General features: G+C 50.2%; 1 protein-coding gene across 1 annotated transcript in view; it reads right to left on the reverse strand.

Annotated features, from left to right (window-relative positions):
• The window catches only part of CDH23 (cadherin related 23), a 182,495-nt gene that overhangs the window by 113,722 nt on the left and 46,034 nt on the right, over positions 1 to 22,739 (reverse strand). The window contains exons 5-6 of the mRNA XM_038140800.1: positions 21,755 to 21,802; positions 21,474 to 21,566 (exon numbers count right to left, since the gene is read on the reverse strand). Of these exons, the coding sequence (XP_037996728.1) occupies positions 21,474 to 21,566; positions 21,755 to 21,802 (141 nt within the window). The remainder of the gene's footprint in view (positions 1 to 21,473; positions 21,567 to 21,754; positions 21,803 to 22,739) is intronic.

A 22,739-nucleotide genomic window follows, 5' to 3' on the forward strand; every position in this document is an offset into this window, starting at 1 on the left:
TTAATTATTCTCCTGTTCACTCCTGCTGCCGGCAGACTGTGTCAGGAGCTGCTGTGTTCCAGCGTGCAGGAGGAGGCAGGGAAGGTTTTAATTTCACGCCATGCACCAGGCGCTGCAATTTTGGACACTGTTTGTTATCTGACTTCTGGCCCTATCTCTGGTCCCGGCGCTCCTCAGGCAGCCGCGGCCAGTTGGCTTTTTAATTTATTCTCTGCTAGAATGGGGATTCTGTTCAAGTGAGAGCCCTCACTGCCCAGGCATGCTGCTTTAATAACAAAATGCCTTCGAGTTTGGAGGTGCGACTCGGTGCCAAGCTCCTGGGGGGCTGCAGCTCCTGGGCCACAGCAGGCAGGGCAGGAGGAAACCCCACTGCTGTGAATCATCCTGTACTTCAACCTCTGTTCACCCAGAAAGAAAAGAAAAATCACCTAAAATGGGATTAAAACAAATTCCCAAATCTGCCCCTCCTCAGGTGGGTGAACCGTAACCCCCAATCAAAGGACAACCTTCTGGAGAGTGAGAGGAGTCCCAGGATGGTTTGGGTTGGGAAGGACCTTAAAGACCATCTCATTCCAAGCCCCTGCCATGGGCAGGGACACTTCCACTGGACCAGGTTGCTCCAAGCCCCTCTGGACATTTCCAGGGATGGGGCAGCCACAGCTTCTGTGGGCACCCTGTGCCAGGGTCTCACCACCCTCACAGGGAACAATTTTTTCTTAATATCCCATCTCATCTAGCCCTGCCCTATGGCAGCCTGAAGCCATTCCCCCTTGCCCCTGCCAAAAGCCCCTCTAGGTACTGGAAGGAGCCCATTCCCCAGCGGAGGATTGAGGATGACTTGGAAAGCAGCTGCCCTCGTCTCTCCAGGCTGATCCTTTGCCCAGAAGCCAGGTGAAGAATTTCCTACGCTTTTTGGCATAAGCAAAAAAGCAAGGCATGAAGTCACATCTGCAGGCTGGGAAGCCATGGCATCCCTCTTGTGTTGGATGTCCAAAGAACACCCCCAAAAACCGGCTGGACACCTTTGAGACAATCCCACCGCAGGGAAACCCTCCCCAGAGTTTTTGTTGTGTGAGCCTTCTTCCCACACCCCGTCCCCATCTTTCTTCCAGGGTGGTTTGTCAATGCAGAGTTCAGATCTCTGGGAAAGGCCTGGGGATGACAGGAGTCAGGAGCAGGTAATTGCTGCGTGAAAATGACAGCACAGCGATTTCCACGGGCTGACACAGACTGTGGAATACCAAGAGGCAGCCAACAGAGGAGAATCAATACCTCCCAAGAGGTGGGATTATTAGGGAGAGAAAGGTGCTTGAAAGATCCATAAGTGCCTGATGAGTGACTATTTCCAAACCACTGCTGGCTGAATGAGAATTGCCTTCGGAAGGATGCCAGGGTGTGCCTTCAGCCTGGAGATGCTCCGGCAGGGATGGGGAAGTCTGAAGCAAAACATGGCTGTGCCATCATCCCCCACCTTCTCTTGCAAAATGAAATTCTCCTCTTGCCCTGGTGCCCCCTGGAAGGTGCCAGGTAACATCCTGACAGGGATTTTAGGGAAAGCGGGCTCTGGCATTTTGGCCTAGGCAAAATGTATCTTCCTGCAATGCATCTTGCACAGTTCTACTTCCCCAAAGTATCTGGTCTTACTTACAAACCATCCTTTAAAATTTGGTTCTGGTTCTATTTCTCTCTCAACAATGTCTGTCTTATTCTATAACGTTTCCAAGTCAACATTTCTTGCCTCAAAGTTTACATACAAATACATACCATGTGAACCTTCTATCAAGCTTTAATAATTTTCTATAAATTCATTTCCCACGGCGTTTCCTTCAGAAAGGCAGCAAAAAGAGGGTGCAGGAAAAAAATGTGGGGTTGCAATTCTTCTTACCCAAAGCACCTCTGCAGCCATTAACAAACCACGTCTGTCAGATCCCTGCAGTCGTGTTCCACCAGCACTTTTTAAACCCCAATTTCCATGCTTTGCTCAACCCCTCCCCTTTGCTGCAGTCACACGCAAAGCCCGTCCTACAGAACCATCAACATCCCCCCAAAAGGATGAGCGCATCTGTTTTGCACCTCTCCACAAAGCCATGGTGCTGGGAAGGATGAAAGTTTGACAAGAAAGTTTGACAGATAGGTATGCTTGGCAGAAAGATCTCTGAATGCAGAACCTGAGAACAAAACAGAGATGGAAGCAAGTTTTGATATAGAAGAATAACAGATGTATAAACTGAGGATTGCTGAGCCAGTCTAAGTGGACAACTAAGAGAATAAAGGTTGAGATGGAAGGAGGTTTTATGACTAGAGCAAAGGATATTTTGACCACAAACAAAAAAGGTGTTTTTACCAAGCAGAAATAGGTCTTAGAAAAAACAGAAAGATACCATAGGCAAACAAACACAAAAAAGGTCTAAGAATTTTTCACTGCAAGAAAACTGGAAAACAACTTTAAGCTTAAACTGCAGCATACTAACTCATGTGATTGGATAGTATTAACCATAATATGGTAATGATAGTATTTATGATAGGCTATAGGTAACAGTAAAGGTATAGATTGGTTCTTCTGTACTAAGATCCTCAGGAAAGAAAAGTATGTAATGCAATGTAACCAGAACTAAAGGGTCTTCAGGCTTGTCTGCAGCTGGAGCTGGCAGCTGTATGTGTGGCTCTGTCACCCAGGACCCCTGGCTGCTGTAACATCTTGGACCCAATAAACTGCAGTTTGAAGAGCTGCCTGGAGTCCTGGATCTCTCATCTCAGGCTCTTACTCCATGGGAAGCCACCAGGATCTCCTCCAGCCCTCCCAAGTGACAATGACTTCATTTCTCAGCCCCAGGAGAGCTGGTCACCCACAGCAGCCCCCCTGTTCCCCAGGGACAGCCGAGGATCCGAGCAGCCAAGACAACAACGCGGGACAACAGCATCGCTTTGCTTCTCCCTGACACATCAAGACTACACCTGCCAAACCATCCTTAGGCTCAGCCTCTTGGAAAAAACACATTCAGGCACCTCCAGATGAGGATTTGCCCTCCGGACAAACAGGGAGCTCCTTTTAAACAAGGATGCCTCTGGGCATTCCAGCTTTGCACAGGTTTCACGCACCCAGCAGCTCTCTCTGCCAAGAGCAGGCTGCTGAAAACGCAGCTTGGAAGCTGCTTTTGGTGGCTTGGGGGAAATTCATGTTCAGCTTAGTGCTAAGCATGTTTAAATACAAAAGTTCCTCCTGGATGAGAGCAGCCAGGAGGCCAGGGAGTCTCATTTTCCCAGGGGAGAACCAATTGCTCACAACGTATCAGGCTAGGGAAAAGGAGTGAAAAGCAGAGGAGCTCTCTCCTCTCTGACCCCCATGCAGCTCCAGCCTGTGCGCAGTTACTTATTTATTTAAACCCTTTTTTTCTTTTTTCAAAGGTGAAAACATAAATAGTATTTTCTTTTAGGAGGAGAGAGAAGCACAAGGAAGGAGGGAGTGAGGAGGAACCTTAAAGAGCGATTTCTGAAATGTCAGCGGGCAAGAGTTTGCCCAAGGACAGCTCAGACGCACCATTTGTTTTTCAAAGGAAGTTAAAAAGGTACTACATGCCTCAGTTTGCAGCAGGAAAAGAGCAAGACATGCTCTCCAAAACCTTCATCCGCTGGAATGTCTTCTATTGATTTTTATTTTCTATTCAGTGCAAGAAGAATGAAAAGCTTTTTTGTTTAAATGGAGGAGTTATTTGCTAGCACTTGGCTTGGGCCAGGGAAGGAGGGTCAAAAACTCAGGATGCATGGCACCAGCAGCGCCACAGCCAGCCCCTGGAGCTCCTCTGGGATCTGGAAGCATGGGAAAGCCCAGGGATAGGGGCAGGGGACAGCAAGAGCTGAGAAATGGAGGCAGCAGGGGTAAGCTCCTTCCTCTCCGCTCCTGTCACCTTACAGAGCTTTTTGCACTATTGAATCTCGCTCCTCCAGCATCCCACCCCTGTCTGTGATGGGAAGGTGTGTGTTGGGCCCACACACCCTTGCTGTGATTCTGAAAGCACAAAAATCAACAAAAGGAGTCTTCTAATTGAAAAAAAAAAAAACATTAATGAGACCCGTAAGGAAGCCCAGCAGCCCAAATAAACCACCAGATAAGGGACCAAAATCCTATCCCTCCCCCAGTGCCTTGCATCACAAGCCGTGAATGAACATCCAGCAGCAACCAACGTGGGATATTTTGGGCCAAGCCCACCACTCACCCACATCCCCAGGCGCCACATCCACGCGGCCAGTGAATCCCTCCTGCCATGGTGACTCCAACACTGCCCTGGGCAGCCTTTTCCACAACCTGACAACCTTTCCAGTGAAGAATTTTTTCCTAATATCCAATCTAGACGCCCACTGGAGCAAAACACTGAAATCAAAAGAAAAATTCACCTGGCTGAGGATAACCCAGAGGCGAGTGGCAAGGCTGCAGCCCAAAGTGCACAGCCAGCTATAAATAAAAGCTGAAAAAGAGCACTTTTGATACCTGGATGTAGTTCTTGCTCTCAACACATTCCCTGCACTCAGTTCAAGACTTAACCAGGAAATTTAAACAAAAGCACCTTGTCAAAGCTGTGATAAGGAAGAGGATTTTTTTTTGAGGGGAGGGGAGGGAAGAAAGGTGCCTGTTAATCACCCATTGCAACCAGCCCTGAGGGGTGAGAGCAGCAACGCCAGCTTGGCACAGCTGCAGCACCCACCCCAAGCACAGCACAACCCCATTAAAACGCAACACGTAAAAATAATGTTTTAAGAACACATCTCCTTCAAAACAGCTGCACATTCCGTGGCCTAAGACTCAAATGCTGCTCTTCTTCCCATCCGTCAGGCTCGGTGAAGGATTTGCTGTGTGGGTTTTGTTTTGTTTATTACTTCTAATGACTTTCTCATTATCATTTTGCTGTGAAACATAAACGATGGTTATGGGAGAAATCATATTATTTGGATGGCTTTATTAAATTAGAGAGCAAATCTGTGTATATTTCTGGCTCAGGATAAATGTTTGAACTTTGAGAGGCCAAAATTCATTTTCAGACAAAGCCATTTTCGGAAGCTTTGGAATCAGTGGTTAAATTTGCCCTCAGCTGCAAGGGAGATGTATGGGGGTATTTCTCAATTTAATCCCTCCCAGAGATTTAACCAAATCACCAACCCAAAACCCTGCTTCTAGTTCTGCTTATGAGAAACTTGAGACTTGTGGAACATAATGGAAAAATAAAGGGAAAATAGCCCTGAAAAGAAATACAATAAAATAATAAAATCATCCTGTCTCCATGTGCCCATTCCCCTAGTTCTCACAGGGGGACTTCAACCAGCTCAGGCATTTTCTGTGAATAAAATCACTGTCTTCACACCTTCACAACAAGGAAAAAGTGCTCATTCCTACAGGTACTGCTACAACTGAGAGCACCAGCACAGCTCCACCAGGAATAGTAATATCAGCCAGCACTGTGCAGGTGGAAAACCGTGGGCTACCTGCAAGGATTAGGGATGTGCCACTTAATATACACAAGGAGAAGTCTGGCACCTTCTCTGCATCAGGTTCCTGCAGGACCCAACCTCTGGTGACAGAGGAGGACAAGAGAGTGTGACACAGACACGCAGGATGAGAAAGCTGCTGCTAAACAGGCAGAAGTTTCAGCTTCCTCCTCTTTTCCATCCCTCCCAGCTCAAGAAAGGGAACAGAAGCCAAATGCATTTTCCATGCAACAAATCAAACCCCCCCCCCCCCCCACCGCCTCCCCCCAGCCTTTTAGAACCAATACCTGACACTGGAATAAACCTGTTAAAAAGAATAAATTCCCCCAAGCACACCCAAAGGGAAAAAGCAATAGAAAATCAACCCTGATAAAAGAAGTATTAAATGAAAGCACTTTCAGTGTGCCAGCTCAAAATGTATGGCCCACAACGAGCCTGGTGAGAGAAATCGCTGCTGGAAAAACACAGCGAAGAACAGAGGGGAAATATGTGGTGTCTTCCACTCACTGTTAGGGCAGAGAATACGACATGACCTACAAGGAGCAGGGTCTGAGGCAGTGGGGACAGGTCTGTGGTCTACAGGACCCCAGAGGGTCTCAAGCAGCCTGACCATTGTGGGAGCACAGCGCTGGAAGGGACACACAGCAGGAATATGCCAAGCTGGAAACAAGCCAGATCTACTCTGTTAGTAATCCAGCAATCAGCATCAAAGGAACCTGGGGAAAAACCAGGGAAAGGGGCAGTTTTTGAAGCAGGGACAGCTCCATGGTGGTGGGCATGAGAGGTTGTACTCAGCCTCTGGAGGATGGAAACCAGGAGCTGGTGCTGCCTCTGCACTGCCCAGAGCAGAACACACCAGGCCATCCTTTCTGCACCTCCACCAGCTGCAGCTGAGCAGAAATGCTGCTTGGGGCACCCCAGGAGCCCTGTGCCTGCTAAACCCTCCCTGCCCTGGTGGCACGTGGTGGGCGGGCAGCAGGAGCAGCTCCCCCAACTCCAGAGCCAAGGGATGCCCACCCCTTGCCCAAGGAAAAAGGAGGGGAAAAGCAGATGTCTAAGTAAATGGAAATAAATGAACTTTAGATGTGAGAAGAATGAGTTAATTAAAACCTCCTTGTCCCAGACTGTCTGGGAGCTCCAGGCAACCACCATGTGTCAGCACTGCCACTTCCTCTCCAAGGAAAAACCCACTGGATTGCTAAAATCCCCCCCAAACACCCAGGAGCAGGTTTCTCCTCCTTGTCGGTAAGGGAGGTCCTTTGGTCCTTGCAAGCAGATTTATCTTCACAAAAGCCATGCAGCTCCTTCTGTTTGCTCCTCTCCTCCCTGCTCCTCCTCCTGGGCCCGAGAACAGACAGAAACCCTCTTTGGGTTTCCACCACCATCCACCACTAAGGCCATGACACCACCTGTGCCTACAAACGGGAGGAAAATCCTTGTGAATCCTCCCCACAACTGCAGAAGGACCTGAACCAGAGGAGACCTCTCTGCATCCAGCTGACACCTGCCAGCCCATTTCCTGACACCCTCCATCCTCCTGCATGGACAGGGGAGAGCTCCCATTCCTGAGCTCACACAAAAACACAGCTTGTGACAGGTGCTTACCTTCCCCACGAATGCTTTAAGACAACTCTTGAGCTGGGCCTGGAGGGAGGCAGAAAACCCCACAAAGCCATCAGCTCTGACAGCCCTGTTTTTGTTCTGTACGTGTCCAGTCATATCACATTTCTAAACCCACTGCCAGGCAGATGTTTCAGATGCTCAGATGGAAGTATCTGGGAGCACACAAAACCAGGGATGGTGTCTGAAACCAGCTTCCCAGTGCCTGTCAAGAGCCTGCTCTGAATTAGAGGCTGAGCTGCAGCAGACAGCAAGGAGCAGCAGCGTGCTTCACACACCACCTGCACCTCAGAACGGGGCTGCAACACCCAGCAGGGTGATGAAGAACTGATGTGACACTCCTTCAGCAACCTCCTGTGTCCAGGGATGGCGTCCTGCTTCTTACAACAAAGGGACAGAAATCCTATAAACACATTTATCCTTTGCAGAACATCTCTTGACACCAAACTGATGGGAATAACCTGTGCCCTCTGCCCACAAGGAGCACACAGAGGGCTCCATGTCCCATTTCCCCTCTCCCCCGGTGTTGGCACCCCCTTCATTCCTGGCTACACCATTTTGCAGAAGCAAGAGAACCCCAGAGGATACAACAATCCCCCAAACTGATGGGGAGGCAGAGCAAAACAGAGAAGAGCAGCTTTTGCCAACCCAAACTCATAGAAAGGGAGAGAGAGAAGAGCTAAGCCTCCTTGGGAGGCAAAGCCTTCAAAAGTTAAATGTATCATGAAAAAGAAAACTTCTGTCGCTGCCTAAAAAGGTTTTTGACAGGTCTTCATTTGTAACCCACAAACAAATGCAGTTTCTCATGCTCCATGGACTCTAATATCACTTCAGAGCAGAGCCTGAACCCAATTCTCCACTGAAAAGCTGGAGAAGCAACCACATTAAAACAGCTCTCTTCACTGCCTTTGGGCACACCAGAAATCTTTCATTTCAGGAGCTGCACCTAAAGTGCCTGGGAGCACAACCTGAGCGGGCAGAAACTGCTGCTCAGAACCATTTCAACGGCTTTGGGTGGGCCAGTCTCAGCTAAGTCAAGCCTAACAAACAAGGCATTATTATACAAGGCAGAAAGGAAAAGTGCTTTGCCCTATTTAAGCAAGTCTCAGAAATCTCTTTCATGTCTGAGTCGATGAGAAAAACTGGTCATGACCCAACAATTCGGGCCCACGTGGCCATTGTGTGCTGCCTGGGAAAAGGGGACAGAAAGTGAAGGGAGAGTCATCCACCCACAGCAGGGTCAGGGACAGAGAGAGAAATAAGAACACAGACCACCTCAAAAGGCAGAGACAGTGGAACAGCCTGCCCAGAGCCGCTGAGGCTGCCCCTGGATCTCTGGAAGTGTCCAAGGCCAGGCTGGAGGGGCTTGGAGCAGCCTGGGACAGTGGGAGGTGTCCCTGCCCATGGCAGGGGAGTGGAACAAGATGAGCTTCAAGGTCCCTTCCAACCCAAATGATGAACATGTGCACTCCCACAGCCTCTGCTCTCAATCTGAAACCTCAAAATCAGAGCAGTGATGAGCAGCAGTGCCTGGCTGCCTCCTCCACATCCCATCATTCTTCCTTGCTCATCCATTTCAAAGTTCAGCCAGCACAACCTACTTGCCCAGAGAGTCCATTGTAAGACATTTACAAACAGAAGTGAGCCCGGGATTCCATATTTCATCTGGACAATGTGAGCAGAGCGTTTTTACATCTTAATTTTGTGTTAATTTTGCCTCCTTGCTTGCTTTCTACAGAGTTCCCAAGATTTTGTGGCAGCCACCAACTCATCCCTCATCCTGAGGGCTACAGAGCCCAGGTTTGTCACCAGCCAGAGGAATCCTCTAGAAAGAAAACCTGCAGGAGAGAGATAAGCAGCATCTCCTCCACTCATCAGAATTCAGGGAAAAGACCAAAACAAATATTAATGAGAGGCACTTAACTGTGCCTGTTCAGCAATCAATAACAGAGGACAGGGTGCACAACTGGGCTGAGCATCTCACACCATTGATGTGCTGGGGTCCAAACTGGGGGGATCGTCTCTAATCCCCTCCTTGGGGCTGCACCAGCAGCTCTCCAAGCCCCTGTCCCCTTCCACAAACTCCCAGGACTAGAGAGACAAGGAACAGAGACTAAAACCTCCCTTTTGTGTTTAATGACTACATCCACTCTGACTAGCCACACTCCTCTTTTTGTTAAGGTTTTTATTCATCTGCTTCTTCGGATTATTCCAAATTACCATTTGGGATTAGCCATTGGGCCAAGCCGAGTGCTCTGGAGCGTCTCTGTGGGTGTGGGTGGCATTTTCCTAGTGGGCACCACAGGGAGAAAGCACAGGGCTGCTCGGTGGAGCTCTGAGTGGGGAAGGGGGACAGCCAAAGGCTGTGACCACAGAAGGACACGGGGTGATGGCACCTGAGCTGCAGGGATGAACTGGAGAGCAGACCAATGAATTTCCAAGGAAGGAGATTTGCAGCTCAGGAACCTCTTTGCCTCTCTGTAAAAAAAGAAAACTCTTCCTCTGCATCTCTCCCTAGTGTGGCTTCTCCTCTGCAGCTCTGGTTGAGTTGGGTGTTTGGTGACCCAGCCCAGGGGTGCAGCCCCACCTCCTGCTCTTCCAGCAGGATTCCAGGCTGGCACTGGGGGTGCTGGAGCGGGTCCCGCCGCACGGGCTGCGGGAGGAGAATGGCTTTCAGCTCAATTACCCTTCACATTCCGATTCCATAACGCTCCAGTGAGGCTTTTTAAGCAGATCCCCCCCCCGCCAAACAAAGCCTGCCTGCCGCAGCCCAGCCTCAAGCTCGAACGTGCAGAATGGAGGTGAGGCTCTGCTCTCCTCTCCCTGTGTCCTGCCTTTCCCACCTCTCTGAGCTTGCCTTCTCCTCTCCTCACCATCTACCGTTTGTGTAGCTCCTCTGTGCTCTTCCTCCAGGCTCTGCTTGCCTCTCCCAAGCCCAAAGCACCAGACACGCGGGGCTCAGGCTCCTTGGTGTTAGGTCTGGGTCACCAAGCAGCCCATCCACCCCACAGACATGGGGACAGCACAGTGCAGACCCCATCCACCCCACAGACACGGGGACAGCACAGTGCAGACACCCACACTCCGTTTCAGAGGTGCTACCGTAAGAGAAGGAGGTGGTGAAGCTCTCACTGCTTCCCGCAGCCAGGTGAGAAAATGGTTTGTGCCTGCCAGAGGAGAGCTGACCTCCTCCCGACACCGCCTCGCACGGCAACGGTGACACGCGAGCGCGCGGCGAGACGCGGAGCTGGTGACGACGGACGGACGATGGAGCACACGCTCTGGAGGTGCAAACCTGCTGGAAAAACTGCCCTCCACGCAGGGCAGCTCTGGTGTTCCAGGCCCTCAGAAAGGAGGTGGCCGAGGGCAAGCCGTGCAGGGAAGCTCTGTGGCACAGTGGGACACCAGGCTGGGCGGGATCCCTGTCACTGGAGGAGGATCCAGGCTTCTCCCAGCGCTCCCCAGCCCCAGCAGGACCTTCCAGGTGTGCTCAGAGGCAAGGCCATGGCTGTGTCCCACAGGGCAGAGGTGTCCCCACCTGCACAACTCCTGGCCTCTCTCTCCAGCACCCATTTCCCTGCTGACTGCAAGGACTGGGGTGAAATTTCCCTGCTGGCTGCAAGAGCCGGGTGCCTTGCAGTGCCACCATCCTCGTGGGGCTCACGCCAGCAGGCACAGCCTCTGCAAAATTCCTTTCCTCACAGGCGTGAGTCACACAGGAGAACAAACCATCGACCTGTTATGAGTAGAAAAAGGTGTTCATTTCTTTTAAAAAGGTTGCATAGTTGCTGCTAGGTTGGAGTTTAAACTATTTGTTGTTAATAATTTCATGTTGTAATCACCTGCTGTTAATAGTGTTTCTCTAATTACCTGTTAATGGTTAAAAATCCCTCTTTCATTGAGCATCCCCTCCCCGCCCCGCCAAATCCCCGGACATAACATCGGGGACTGAAAAGGTGAAATCCGAGCTGACATGCAAATATTAAAGACCAGCATGCAAAGGTGTAAACACCATACGAAATCCTGCAAAAACCCCCTAAAACAACGAGCCAACATGGAATTAAGGGATCTAAGTGATGTCTAAAAGTCACGACTGAATCCAGTGCCTGTCAAGATCCTTTTCACCCCTCACCCTAACCTCAAAGGATGCCAGCTAGGAACAGGATTTTGAATAAGCTGCAATCATCTTTCTCCTCCATGCCCTTCCTGGGAGCAGCGGCAGAGTGTGTGCAACCCATCGGTTCTCCCCATCTGAGCTGATTTGTTTTGAATAAAGGCGTTAAAAAGGAGAAAGTTCTCCTGCCCTATGTATTTCACACCTGTCTTGCCATCTCCCTCTCAGCCCTCTCAAAGGCCAGGCACGGGCAGGACATCCCGGAGCGTTTTCTCCCGGGGGGTGAGGAATCTGCAAACACACATCTGGCCGCGCATTTAATAAAGCGTTTTCCCAAGCACTGGCGCAGCAGATTCAGGGAGATGGAGCATTTCCATTCAGGGTCATCTAAATCACATAGGCAGTAAAAATTTTCTCCCCTTTCAGGGTTTTCATCCTGCTCTGGTTATGGGATGGAGCACGGGAAAATCCCTCTTCTTCCACGGCTCAGAAAACCACGCTCTCAACTTACCTTTAAATAAAGATTTGCTAATTAGGGAAAGATCATCTTCCACTGATGGTAATGAACGGAGAAGTGCTAAAAAAGCATGCCTTGGATACCAGCATACAGCCTATCAGTACAAACTCCTTTTTTTCCTCCTTAAACACCACTTTGAAGGTAGTGATGGTGGCCATGCTGGCACAAGCAGCTGGACTCCGGGTCAGGAGGTGCCTCCAAACACTTGGGAGTGACTGAGGTTAATCACACACAGGCTGGGCAGGAGGTGGCTGACTTCACTCATACCTCCTGTTCTCCCTTCCCTCCTTCCCACCACCCTTTCCAGTTTGATTTACAATTGCAGGACAAGCCTGAGGAAGTAACCTCACCGCGATGAAAGCCAAGGCAAGGTCTGGAAAACAAGGGGGTTGTTGGTATAGCCATCACCTGAGCTCAGAGCTGCAGCCAAACACACCTCCCTGGCACCCCAGCAAAAGCCCTTGACCACACAGAATGAGCTCAATTTCCTGGAAAAAGAGGGACAAGCAACCATCATCCTACACAAAGTGACAGCTGTGACCACCTCTCCTTTTTCACCCACTGGGTTTGCATCCTGTCTCAGAAAAGCAAATAAGTATGTTTCACACATCTCCCATAAAGCAAATCTCCAAAACTAAAAGCTCCCCATTTTTTTCCTCCTTGAACCAAAATTGCCTTGAACCCTCTATTCACTTCACCTGCTCTCTCCATTATTTGCACTAACAAAATAAATCACCCACATTTTAAGTTCCCACAGCAATTAATGTTTGAAATTAAGTAATGGCCCCTAATTTTGATTGAAACTTCTACTTAGATCAAATTCCCTCCATTTGTAATGAAAATAGTTTGAAACTGATACAAACAGTTCAGCTCACACATAAATATTTAAAAAACTTATAGAGAGGCTGATTTAGTCTATTATTTTACCACAAAGTTTGACCAGCAGTAGAAAGCCTATTATACATGACTGTCACTGACACATTACAAACTAATAAAACACAAAATGCAATTCTCAAGAAGAAATTGGAATGAATCTATTGCAAGAGCGATTTTTATGGTTCTTTTGAAATGCTATTTCTCCCCAGCTTTGCTGTCAAAATGGCACCATTTTCCCTAAATATTTCCATCTTAATTAAAAATGGTGTTTTTATCGGAAAAAAGAGCCTCTTGTGCCAGCTGCAGCTTCACATTCCCATGCTGCTCATTGTGAGGATGCTAATGTGTGCCCACCTCATGCATCTGCTGCTGATCTTGGTTACTGCAGGTGGAAAAGGGCCCGGACCCTAAAATTCCAGAGCCCCTCACACAGCACCTTTCAGCAAGACCTTAACCATCCCTTAATTCAGGTGTTGTGACTAAAAAATGAGTATAAACCGACAAACTGCATGATTATGTGAGTAAAAAATGTTAAGTACGTTTTCAGTGATGGGTTTTTTGCTTCCTGGCACGGAGCAGTTGCCACTCACCACCTGAAGAAATTAAAAACCATTCCTAAAAACCAGTCCTATATCCAGGCACAGTCCTGCTGGTGAGTCCAAAGGTTAGGCATGGAGAGGGAGGTAAACAAAACAGGGATGTGAGGGGAGGGGATACGGCTTTTGCTGGCTGGCATGAGATAAGTTACATCCCAGGCTTCTGGGAGGAGATGGCAGCCAGAGGAAAGGGAGATAAAACAAAACTGATTGCCAGCAGGTCACATTCACTCCCTCCTCACCCCTCTGCTCCCGGCAGCACAGAGACAGGGAAGAGACCTTGAAGCCATCTGCTGCCCAGATGTGTAAGTGTAATTACACTGAAAGGGCTGGGCTGGAATGTCCCCTGGAAAAGAGACCTTCCAGCCCAGGACTGAGCTGCAGGAAGTGCTGTGGCACCACAAGCCACTGTTTGTGCTCCAGAGGAACGTGCCTGGTCTGAGGAACTCGCTGCTAGCAGGATCCTGAGGAGCCACCATCACCTGGCATCGGCCATCCTAAGCTCAGACACTGTGCTGACCTCAAGGGTGACACTGGGGCAGAGCTGAGCTCTGAAATCAGCAGATACGTGCCCTCAGCACCCATAGGAAGGAGCCTGGGGAGTGAGGATGTTTTTCCTTTTTCCCATTTCTCCCATGAGGAATGATTACGGATTTACCCAAGCTACCTCGCCCCTCTTTGCCTGTGCTCTCCTCACTCAGAGAATGTTGCTGTACACTTTCCCTTCCTTTCCCTCAAGATAATTTCCTAATTTCCCATCATGACAGCTCCTCCATGGAGGCACCAAATTACTTGCTGCCCCACACTGGCTTCCCTTTCTGGTCAAAACCTGCTTTTTTCCCTGTCCCCCTCATCCTGCCCAGCACTCCACTGGCCAGAACCACATGACTATTTCTAATTTTCAGGCTGCCCCCCCTCTTTGCTGCAGTACCCTTCCAGAAAGAGCCCAAGTTGTGCCTGGTGGAAATGACTGTTATCTCCAGGACACTTTACACATTACTTCCACGCCATTTGGGGTTTTCCGCCCCAGTAGTTTCTGTTGCATCTCTCATTTCACTCCTCGGTCACGTGTATTAAAGGACCAGGGTCTGCTGCTCACTGGTGAATCCAGACAAGGGACAGGGGACACTTTCTTTCTCCCTAGGACGTCACTCAAGACCCTCTGGCGTCACAGCAGACACGCCAGCAGTGACAACAAAACCTTGCAGGCAGGTGACCTTCAGAGTGAAGGATGCTCCAGGCCTGAGCACCAACCTGGTCACAGTTTCAAAGGAGAAAGTTATTTAAAATGAGGGAGGGGAGGCACAGGCTGCCCAGAGAAGCTGTGCCTGGCCCTGGATCCCTGGAAGTGTTCAAGGCTAGGCTGGACTAGGCTTGGAGCAGCCTGGGATAGTGGAAATTGCCCATGACGGGAGATGGACTAAATGACCTTTAAATTTCCCTTTCAACACAAACCATTTTAGGATTCTGACTTCTACAACATCAGCTGTGCAAACCCCTTCAGCCCCAACCCCATGTTTTACTCAATGCACCGCAGTCTGTCTCATTTAAATTCTTTTCTCCACTCCTGGTGGAAAAAAGCAGGGAGAAGATGACAGCTGGTGCCTGCTGTGCTTCCAAGCTCTTGCCTGAAGACACTGCCAGCATCCCAAAGCCAGAAGGAAAGCCCAAGACAGGGCCTGCACTTCCCAGCCCATTTGTGTTTTGCTTGCATGTGGAAAGCAACAATAAAGGCAATTAAAACTGAGGATGTCTGGGAAGTTTGGGAAGAGTTTCACCTGCTGCAGATTATCACCTGTGCAGCAGAGATCCTCTTGCTACAGCAAACACCACTCAAATCCCCACTTCCTATTTGGGGATAGGAATTCCAAGAGGCTCTGGAGGTGAGAGATCACCAGCACTGGGCATGCCAATGGGATGCCAGGATGGAGGGGAGGTGGAAGTGCTTGATATACCCAGGATGGAGAACCAGTTTTTCTGTCCAACAGTGCTTAATGAACACAGCTTCAATAACTCAGTGAATTGCTTGCTGCCTTTCCAGGAAGTTTTTTTTAAAAAACAAACAAACAAAAAACCACACAACAAATAAATAAATAAATAAATAAATAAATAAATAACTTTTAAAAGCTGCATCCAATTTGCCAAGGAGAAGTTCAAGACACTTGCAAATTTTGCACGCTCAAAGGCAGCGGAAGGAAGGGATGACTGGATTTGGGGGATAAGTTATTCACTGTAAATTATTTGTTCAGTTTCAAACTCCACATGGAAACATAAGGATAAGGAGAGAAGGAAAAGAATGAGTGAATAGGAAAAAAAAAAAAAAAAAAAGAAACAAGGAAGGAAAGTAGCCAGCAATGATTACAGACCATTTTTGCAATGTGGTCTATCTCCCTTATCAGCTCTGTTATCATCACCTCCACTATAAAGGCTCTTTATTTAAAAGAGGAGAGGAAAGAAAGCCCCAGAAGGTGTCTGGGAGTGTGCAAGGGACTGGCTAATGCAGCTGAGGGGGAGCTCAGCTCGTGGCATCTGCTTCGTATGCACAGCACCAGGCCTCGAGCCATGGCAATAGAATTATACGAGCCCCCGAAGACTCGGGCAGGATGGCAGGGAAACTGATGTAATTACTGACATTATTACCCTTAAAGCAAAATAATAATTTTAATTACAGCAAGGGCTTTTGGGCCTTTCTCTGCTCCTCCCTGCCCCTGCTCACTGTGGAGCAGGGTCTGGCTCCAGGCTGTGCCGTGGGATGGGGCAGTGACGCTCCCCTCCTTCCTCTCCTCCTTCCCCGCCAAATACTTTTCTGCACAATTAAGAAAAAGACATCACAAAAGCCACGATTTCAGCTACACCCCCATATTAAGGATGGAAATGGTGGCCAGCAGCTTGTGAAGGCTCAGTCCCAAAGGCTGCTCCCCGAGCAGAAGGGGTTGCTGCTGATGGCGAGTGCCCGCCTGCCTCCCAATTAAAATAAATTGGCAAATCAGGGCTAAGCTCAGGAGATAAGACACCTGCAAGCTGGACCGTGGCTGCCTCAACATTGCTGTGTTCAGACCAGAAACTTTCTTTCCCGCTTTTAAACACCTTTCCCACAGCCCTGCCTGCTTGAATTCAGGAGGAGATGAGCACATTCCCAAGGCAGAGGGTTGTGGTCACAAATTTGAAAGCTGAGCTCTAATTCCTGTGTCCTTGTGAAGTTACAGGTACTTCTCTTGTGCTGCAGCTGTGATTTCAGGAATGACTGAGGTGCTGAATTGCAATCCCTGGCCCAGCGCCAAGCTTTTTGCTGGAAGATCATAGGATCATGGAATGGTTTGGGTTGGAAGGTACATTAAAGACCATCTAGCTCCAACCCCTTGCCACCGACACCTTCCACTAGACCAGGTTGCTCAGAGCCCTATCCAACCCTGTCCCTGAACACTTCCAGGGATGGGGGTGTGTAACCTCAAGATGTAACACACATCACTTCATAAATCACTCAGTCTGTTATAAATATAACACAAGGAATGAGGTGAGGGAGAGCACAGAAGGAGAGAAAACTCCAGTGGAAACCTCCTGAAGGAACATTCAGCAAAGAAACCAGCAATTAAGTGACCTTTCTGCCAGCATGCCACAGCTGCTGAGGCTCCAAGGTCCAGAGAAGGCCACAGGTGGCCTGAGCTTGATTGGCAAGCTCAGGATTATGGGGGCTTCTAGGAGAAAACAGCTTTTCCCAAGGAGGTACTAGACTTGAAGTTAGTTTACCTCACAGTGCAATGTAGGCTGGAAAAGCCCTCTAGGATCGAGCCCAACCACTCCCCCAGCACTGCTAAGGCCACCACTAACCCACGTCCCCAGGTGCCACATCCTCTCCAGGCATGGTGACTCCACCACTGCCCCAGGAGTTAAAGGCAAGGGAAAGTTGTGTGGAAGCCCCAGGAGGTTTTCTGCTTGGGACTGGCACAAAAGGCCCAGCAGGCACCCAGGAGGAACTGTCCACCCCGATGTCCCCATCACAGCAGGTGGCACAAACAGGGGCTTGGCTCCGCTCCACTTGCTTGCTTCACCTGAAAGCATTGAACCATGACAGTCAAAGAACTCTGTGTTCCCTACAGATCCAGCCAAATGGAAAAAAGATTAGATAAAACAGATTGGACTTGCCAGAAACTGAGGCATGGCCACAACAGCCTGCCACAGGCTTGGCAATAGATCTCTCCTTGTTTAAAAGCCAAAACCCTGAGACTCCCAGAAACGTGGTACCTTGGGCTTGGGTGAGGGGGTGGAAAAGAGGCTGTGAGCAGGAGATGAAGTGCAAGGGATGCATCCAAGAGGAGAACAAACCCTGAAGGTCAGAGTAGCAAGCACATGAGCAGCTAACTAATGTACTACAGCAGCACCACGGGGCACAGCCACGGGCACGCACGTCCTCGCAAACTGGAAAGCCATAAAAGTCTATTACAGCAAATCAAACAGCAGCCAGCATGACAGCCATTAGCCTGAAATGAATACACGGGAACTTAATGAGCTCTGTCGAGGCCAGCTTGGTGAATTAAGTTGCCAATTCTAGCAGGATTCCCCTTCTCTTCACAGACGTGAGAGCGCCCGCCCCGCCTGGCTGCCCTGTGACAAGCAGAGCACGGGGCGCCCTTGCCCAGACGGGACGGACGATTAGGCTGGAGCAATATCCCAATATCCCTCTCCTGGCCCCTGGCAGCTATTCCAGGGACGAGATCAGCACACAGCAAGCGCAGAGGAGCGATGCAGTGGTGCATCCTCTCCATCCCTCCTCACACCACAACCCGCAGCCCGTGCCCAAATAAATCCCCATTCGCGCACCGAGCGGACCACGTAAAACACCAGGATGGGTATTTAGAGGCAGTATTGTTTTTAAAGGTCAGTTTACTCCATGTTCCATTTATTTATGCACACTCTTCTTTTGACTTTCCAAGTGCCACACAATAGCAGCGAGGTTTAAATAGCCTTTCGGTCGCTGCTCCATTAGCTACGACAACTGCAAATCGATACATCCATTTATCTCAAAATTAAAAAGAGAAAAACCCTCATTAGCTGCCAAATCTGCACAGAGCCAGTCTATTGAAAACCACACTAGCCTCTTCTCTTTCTGCAAGCTCCAGCTCTCTTCATTCATCATCCACAGGCCCTTCGATTTGGGCTCTGAGGTGGATTTTGGTACCTGTGCGCTCGCTGCTCACCCTCAGGCTGTCTGGAGCATGGGGTGACCTGTCATCCCTCACCATGGCTGTGTCCCCCACCACTTTTCCGTGCCACATCACCTCCAGCTAAGAGTAGTCATGGACAAGCAACAAGGAAAACTCGTGGCTCAGCACAGGTCTCAAAGCCAAGTGCACATCTTCTCCTTGAGAGCTGCGCCACCACACTCAGAAAAAGTTTATTGCTGACACCCCCCACAGCCTGCAGCCCTTGGAGGGGCCTCTGCAGGTGGTGAGACCCCATCCCCTGCTCTCACAGTGCCTGGCAAAGCAAGGCTCTCTCTCCCTGGCAATAGAACAGGAGTGCCTCCAGGATGCTGGCGGAGCAAGGCGTTTGTGGCTCATTACCTCTGATCGGTGCCCTTGGTTAAAGATCACGGGCAGAAACTGGAAGCTGGCACGCTCTGCCTTGTAATTAGATTAGGCCAACCTCCAGAAGAGCACAGCTCCCAAGGCCAAGTGCTGGGTGGCTGCATGGGGGGAACACCGGGCTCGCTGTACCCCAAACAGCCAGGCAGTGCTGGAAATCCTTCACAGCAGACCCACAGCTCACATGCAGAGCAGTGTGATGCAGCACAGAGGGGCTCTAAGGTTCAGCCTCTTCTTTCATAGATTTTTCTTGTCCGGATCACCTGCCTGCAGCTCCCTTTCCTCAGCCAGCCCTAATTTTCTACATATGAGGGCATGGAGTGGTAGGACGGGGGGGAGTGGCCTTCAACTGCAGGAGAGGAGGTTTAAATTAGACATTGGGAAGAAATTCTTCCCTGGGAGGGTGGGGTGGCACAGGGTAAACGAGGTGCCCAGAGAAGCTGTGGTTGCCCCTGGATCCCTGGAAGTGTCCAAGGCCAGGCTGGAGCAACCAGTGGAAGTTGTACCTGCCCATGACAGGAGCTGAACCAGAGAAGCTTTAAGGTCCCTTACAATCCAAACCATCCTGTGACTCTAAGATTCCATGATTCCAAACCAGGACCTTTGGCCTCCCTGCTCCCCAGGCCGGGCACGGGTTAATATTGGAAATGGGGAAAACTCTAGCTTTGCAATATTGGCTCTTAGGAGGGTGCCTTGTGAAGGCTAGAACAGAGGCCTAGAACAGAGGCCTAGAACAGAGGCTGGATAGAGTTAAAGAATAAAGTAGGGATTTCTTAGGAAGCCTCAGTAGATCCACCTTGGGCAGCACAAGAGTCCAGCCGGGGCTACACCCCAGCTGAACCCAAAATGATCACAAAAATGGATGCCCAGTCACAAAATCTCTCACTTTTATAAGTTCTGCTCCATTTGCATACTGGAGTTAATTGTCCAATTCCAGCTTTAGCCCATGCACTCCCATCCTTCTTGTTTTTCTCTCTTCAGCCTACATTGTTTGTCCTCTTGGGCCTGAGATTTGGATCATTTGTCCTTGGTGCCCAGCTAGAGAAGGAATTGTTTTGTCTCCCTGCTCTGTGCAGAGAGCTCACCATCCCCTCATATGAAGCCCAGACCCACCCACTAAAACAGCACAGAATCTGACAAATATAAAAGCTAAACCCTGAGGCATCAAGCACAGAAGCCATCAGCAAGAAGAGATGTGGCACAGATACTCCAGGTATATAAAAAACTGGTGTTTAACACAGCCCTGATTCCCAGGGGAGTCACAGAAACCCACTTCCATCTCTTCACAGAGCAGGTAACAGCAAAACCAGAGGTCAGTCTGGGGGCAGGGGAGAGGAGCCTGTTCTCCTCCCATCCCACTGCCATTCCTTTTGCTTTGCAGACCTCTGCAGGCAGAGCACGACCCGGAGGAGCAGCAGCAAGGCACGACAGCCACCCTCCAGCTCCAGAGCCCCGAGCACGGGCAGGAGCAGGGGGCACCTGGTGGGGGTTTTGCCAAGTCATTTCTCCAGCCCTCGTGCTCTGAAGAGCAGCAGAAATGCCTGTGACCCAGTGTCACTCTCACGGGGAGGTTTCAGGTGACTTGGTGCAAAGATGAGACTCCAGCTCCCGGCTCATACATCACGGAGCAGCTCTAATGAAGAAACCTCATCCTCGCAGCAGAGGGATGGGGAGGGATCACAGCCCAGCACGGCAGGGCAGCAGCAGCAGGAATATTAAATACACCCTGGTAACACAATCGTTTGCACCTCTCGGTTACCAGAGCTGCTTCATTTCACACACACACAGCGCACACGGGACCTCAGCCACACCCTGAGGAAGTGTCTGGGAAAAACTGCCCTGGCGCTGTGCTGCAAAGAGAGGAGTCCTCCACTGGAGCACGTCAAATGCTCTACTACCCCCCTATTTCAAATGGAATATCCTCACCTTCTCCTCCTGGCACCAGAAGCCACAGCTTAAAGCCTAAATTCACAGCAGGCCTATAAATTACTGACCAAGTCAGGCTGCAGGTGCAGAAGCTGTCCCCGATGGATGAGCAGATGTCACCTCCCTTGCAGTGGCCAGCACAGAGAGCAGCAGAAGGTTGTGGAAACTCTGTCCTAGGGATATTCAACACTTGGCAGGATAAAGCCCTGAGCAATCCGAGCTAACACGAAAATTCTTGCTGGATCAGTGGGACCTTGGGCCAGATGATCTCCTGTGGCCCCTCTCCAGCTATTTTATCCCAGGGACAACATGGGACCAGTCCTGCTAAGGAGCTGTTGAAGGAAACCACCAGCCAGGGCAGAAGCCTTTGGGCAGCACTCTGCCAGAACTCAGGCATTTGGAGAAATACTCAGTCCTGCCTCAGGTCACCTCTGTGACGAGAGCTGTGCACGCCCTCAGCTCCAAGGAAGAGAACAAGACACAGATCCTCATCGACACTCATTTGCAAACTTCCCATTTGTCATGGGAAAGATGTCACCAAAGCACCACACCTCCTCTTCCACCCCTTTCCCCCAACACCCCAAACACTTTGCTCCCGCCCATTTTCAGGCAGTAACTTCCAGAAGTTTCATCCTCCGCAACCCCACGAGGCTCCAGGGCAAGAGGACAGCCCTGTGCCTTGGTGGCCAGCTCCGTGGTGGCAACCAGAGAGCACGAGTGGCCACTGAGGGGAGAGGCAGAAGGCAGGCAGAGATGGTTCCTACCTCTGGGATGCGGACGCTGTAGGGCTGGTTGTGGAACTGTGGGGCGTTGTCGTTCACGTCTCCCACCTGGATGTTGACTGTCCCTTTGATCACCTGTGGGCCCAAGGACAGCAGCAGGGTGTCAGCTTTAGCTGTGGATTTAGAGCCTCAAAAGCAGCTTGTGGCTGTGTTTTTGGGCTTTGGGCCGAGGGGTGACCCCTCTCCCCTGGCGCAGAAGTGACCCACACCCCCTGCTCCCCTCCGCCCGTGCCGCCGACCATGAAATGAGAAGTCACACTCACCCCTTGGCTGTCACTGACAGAAAATTCAACTGTGAATTCTGACTTAGTCTGAAAGGGAAAGAGAAGAAAAAAAACCTCTAATTAAAGATACTGTGGCGTTTATCTGCAGGTGGCAGGCTGGGGACTTTCAGCCAACGTTATTACACGCAAAACGCTTCCAGGACCTTCCAGAACAGGAGAGGTGCTGGAGTGCCATTACCTGCTCTGGGCAGAGGTGCTGGGGGATCTGAATGCCAGCAGGGCTCCTGTGTGTTCCACAGGCACGGGAGACGCCCTGCCCCCGGGCAGGAGCATGCAGGGCTAAGGAACCAGCTTCCTGACTGGCAGCCGGGCACTTAAAACACGGCAAGATTTAGGACTCGTGGCAAGGCAACACAGTCTCAGTGAGGACCTCTAAATCCTGCTGCTGCCTTCCCAGCTTCGCTATCACACAGCTGGGAATCCTGGGACAAGCCTGTGTAGTGAGAACTGGCTGAAATGCCATGACATTCCCACACAGTTCTCTCTGCTCCTTATTGCTTTAGCTGAGTTAACGTCTTGCAATAGGGATCTATTCAAGTCACTGATGCTGGGGTGAGCAACAAGTGGGAAAGAGCGAATTTTTTTGGGATCAAGGCAGGGGGATATTGCTACTAGAGGCAGACCTTCTCTTCCTCACCATTTTCTTCCCACTAGCAGTAATTTTGCTCCTATCTTACCAAAGAACAGTGTAAAGACTGGGCTGCCACATCTACCTGGTACCTGCCCACCAGCTGGTGTTTTTTGTTGCCCTCCAGTCCTGGCAATCCCTTCCCAGCTCTGCTGTCCTTGCCCTGCCTGAGCTGCTGGAGCACAGCACCTCGATGTTTCCACAGCATCAGGCAGGAAAGGCTGGAAAAGGCAGCTTGAAATGGCTCTGCATGCTGCAGCTCTGGTTGATTTATTCCTAATGAGATCGGCCCAGGGACAGGCAGCAGCCAGCAGAGCCCAGAGCAGGAGCTCTGCT

This window comes from Motacilla alba, chromosome 6 (genome assembly GCF_015832195.1).
Source record: "Motacilla alba alba isolate MOTALB_02 chromosome 6, Motacilla_alba_V1.0_pri, whole genome shotgun sequence".
NCBI classification, from domain to species: Eukaryota; Metazoa; Chordata; class Aves; order Passeriformes; family Motacillidae; genus Motacilla; species Motacilla alba.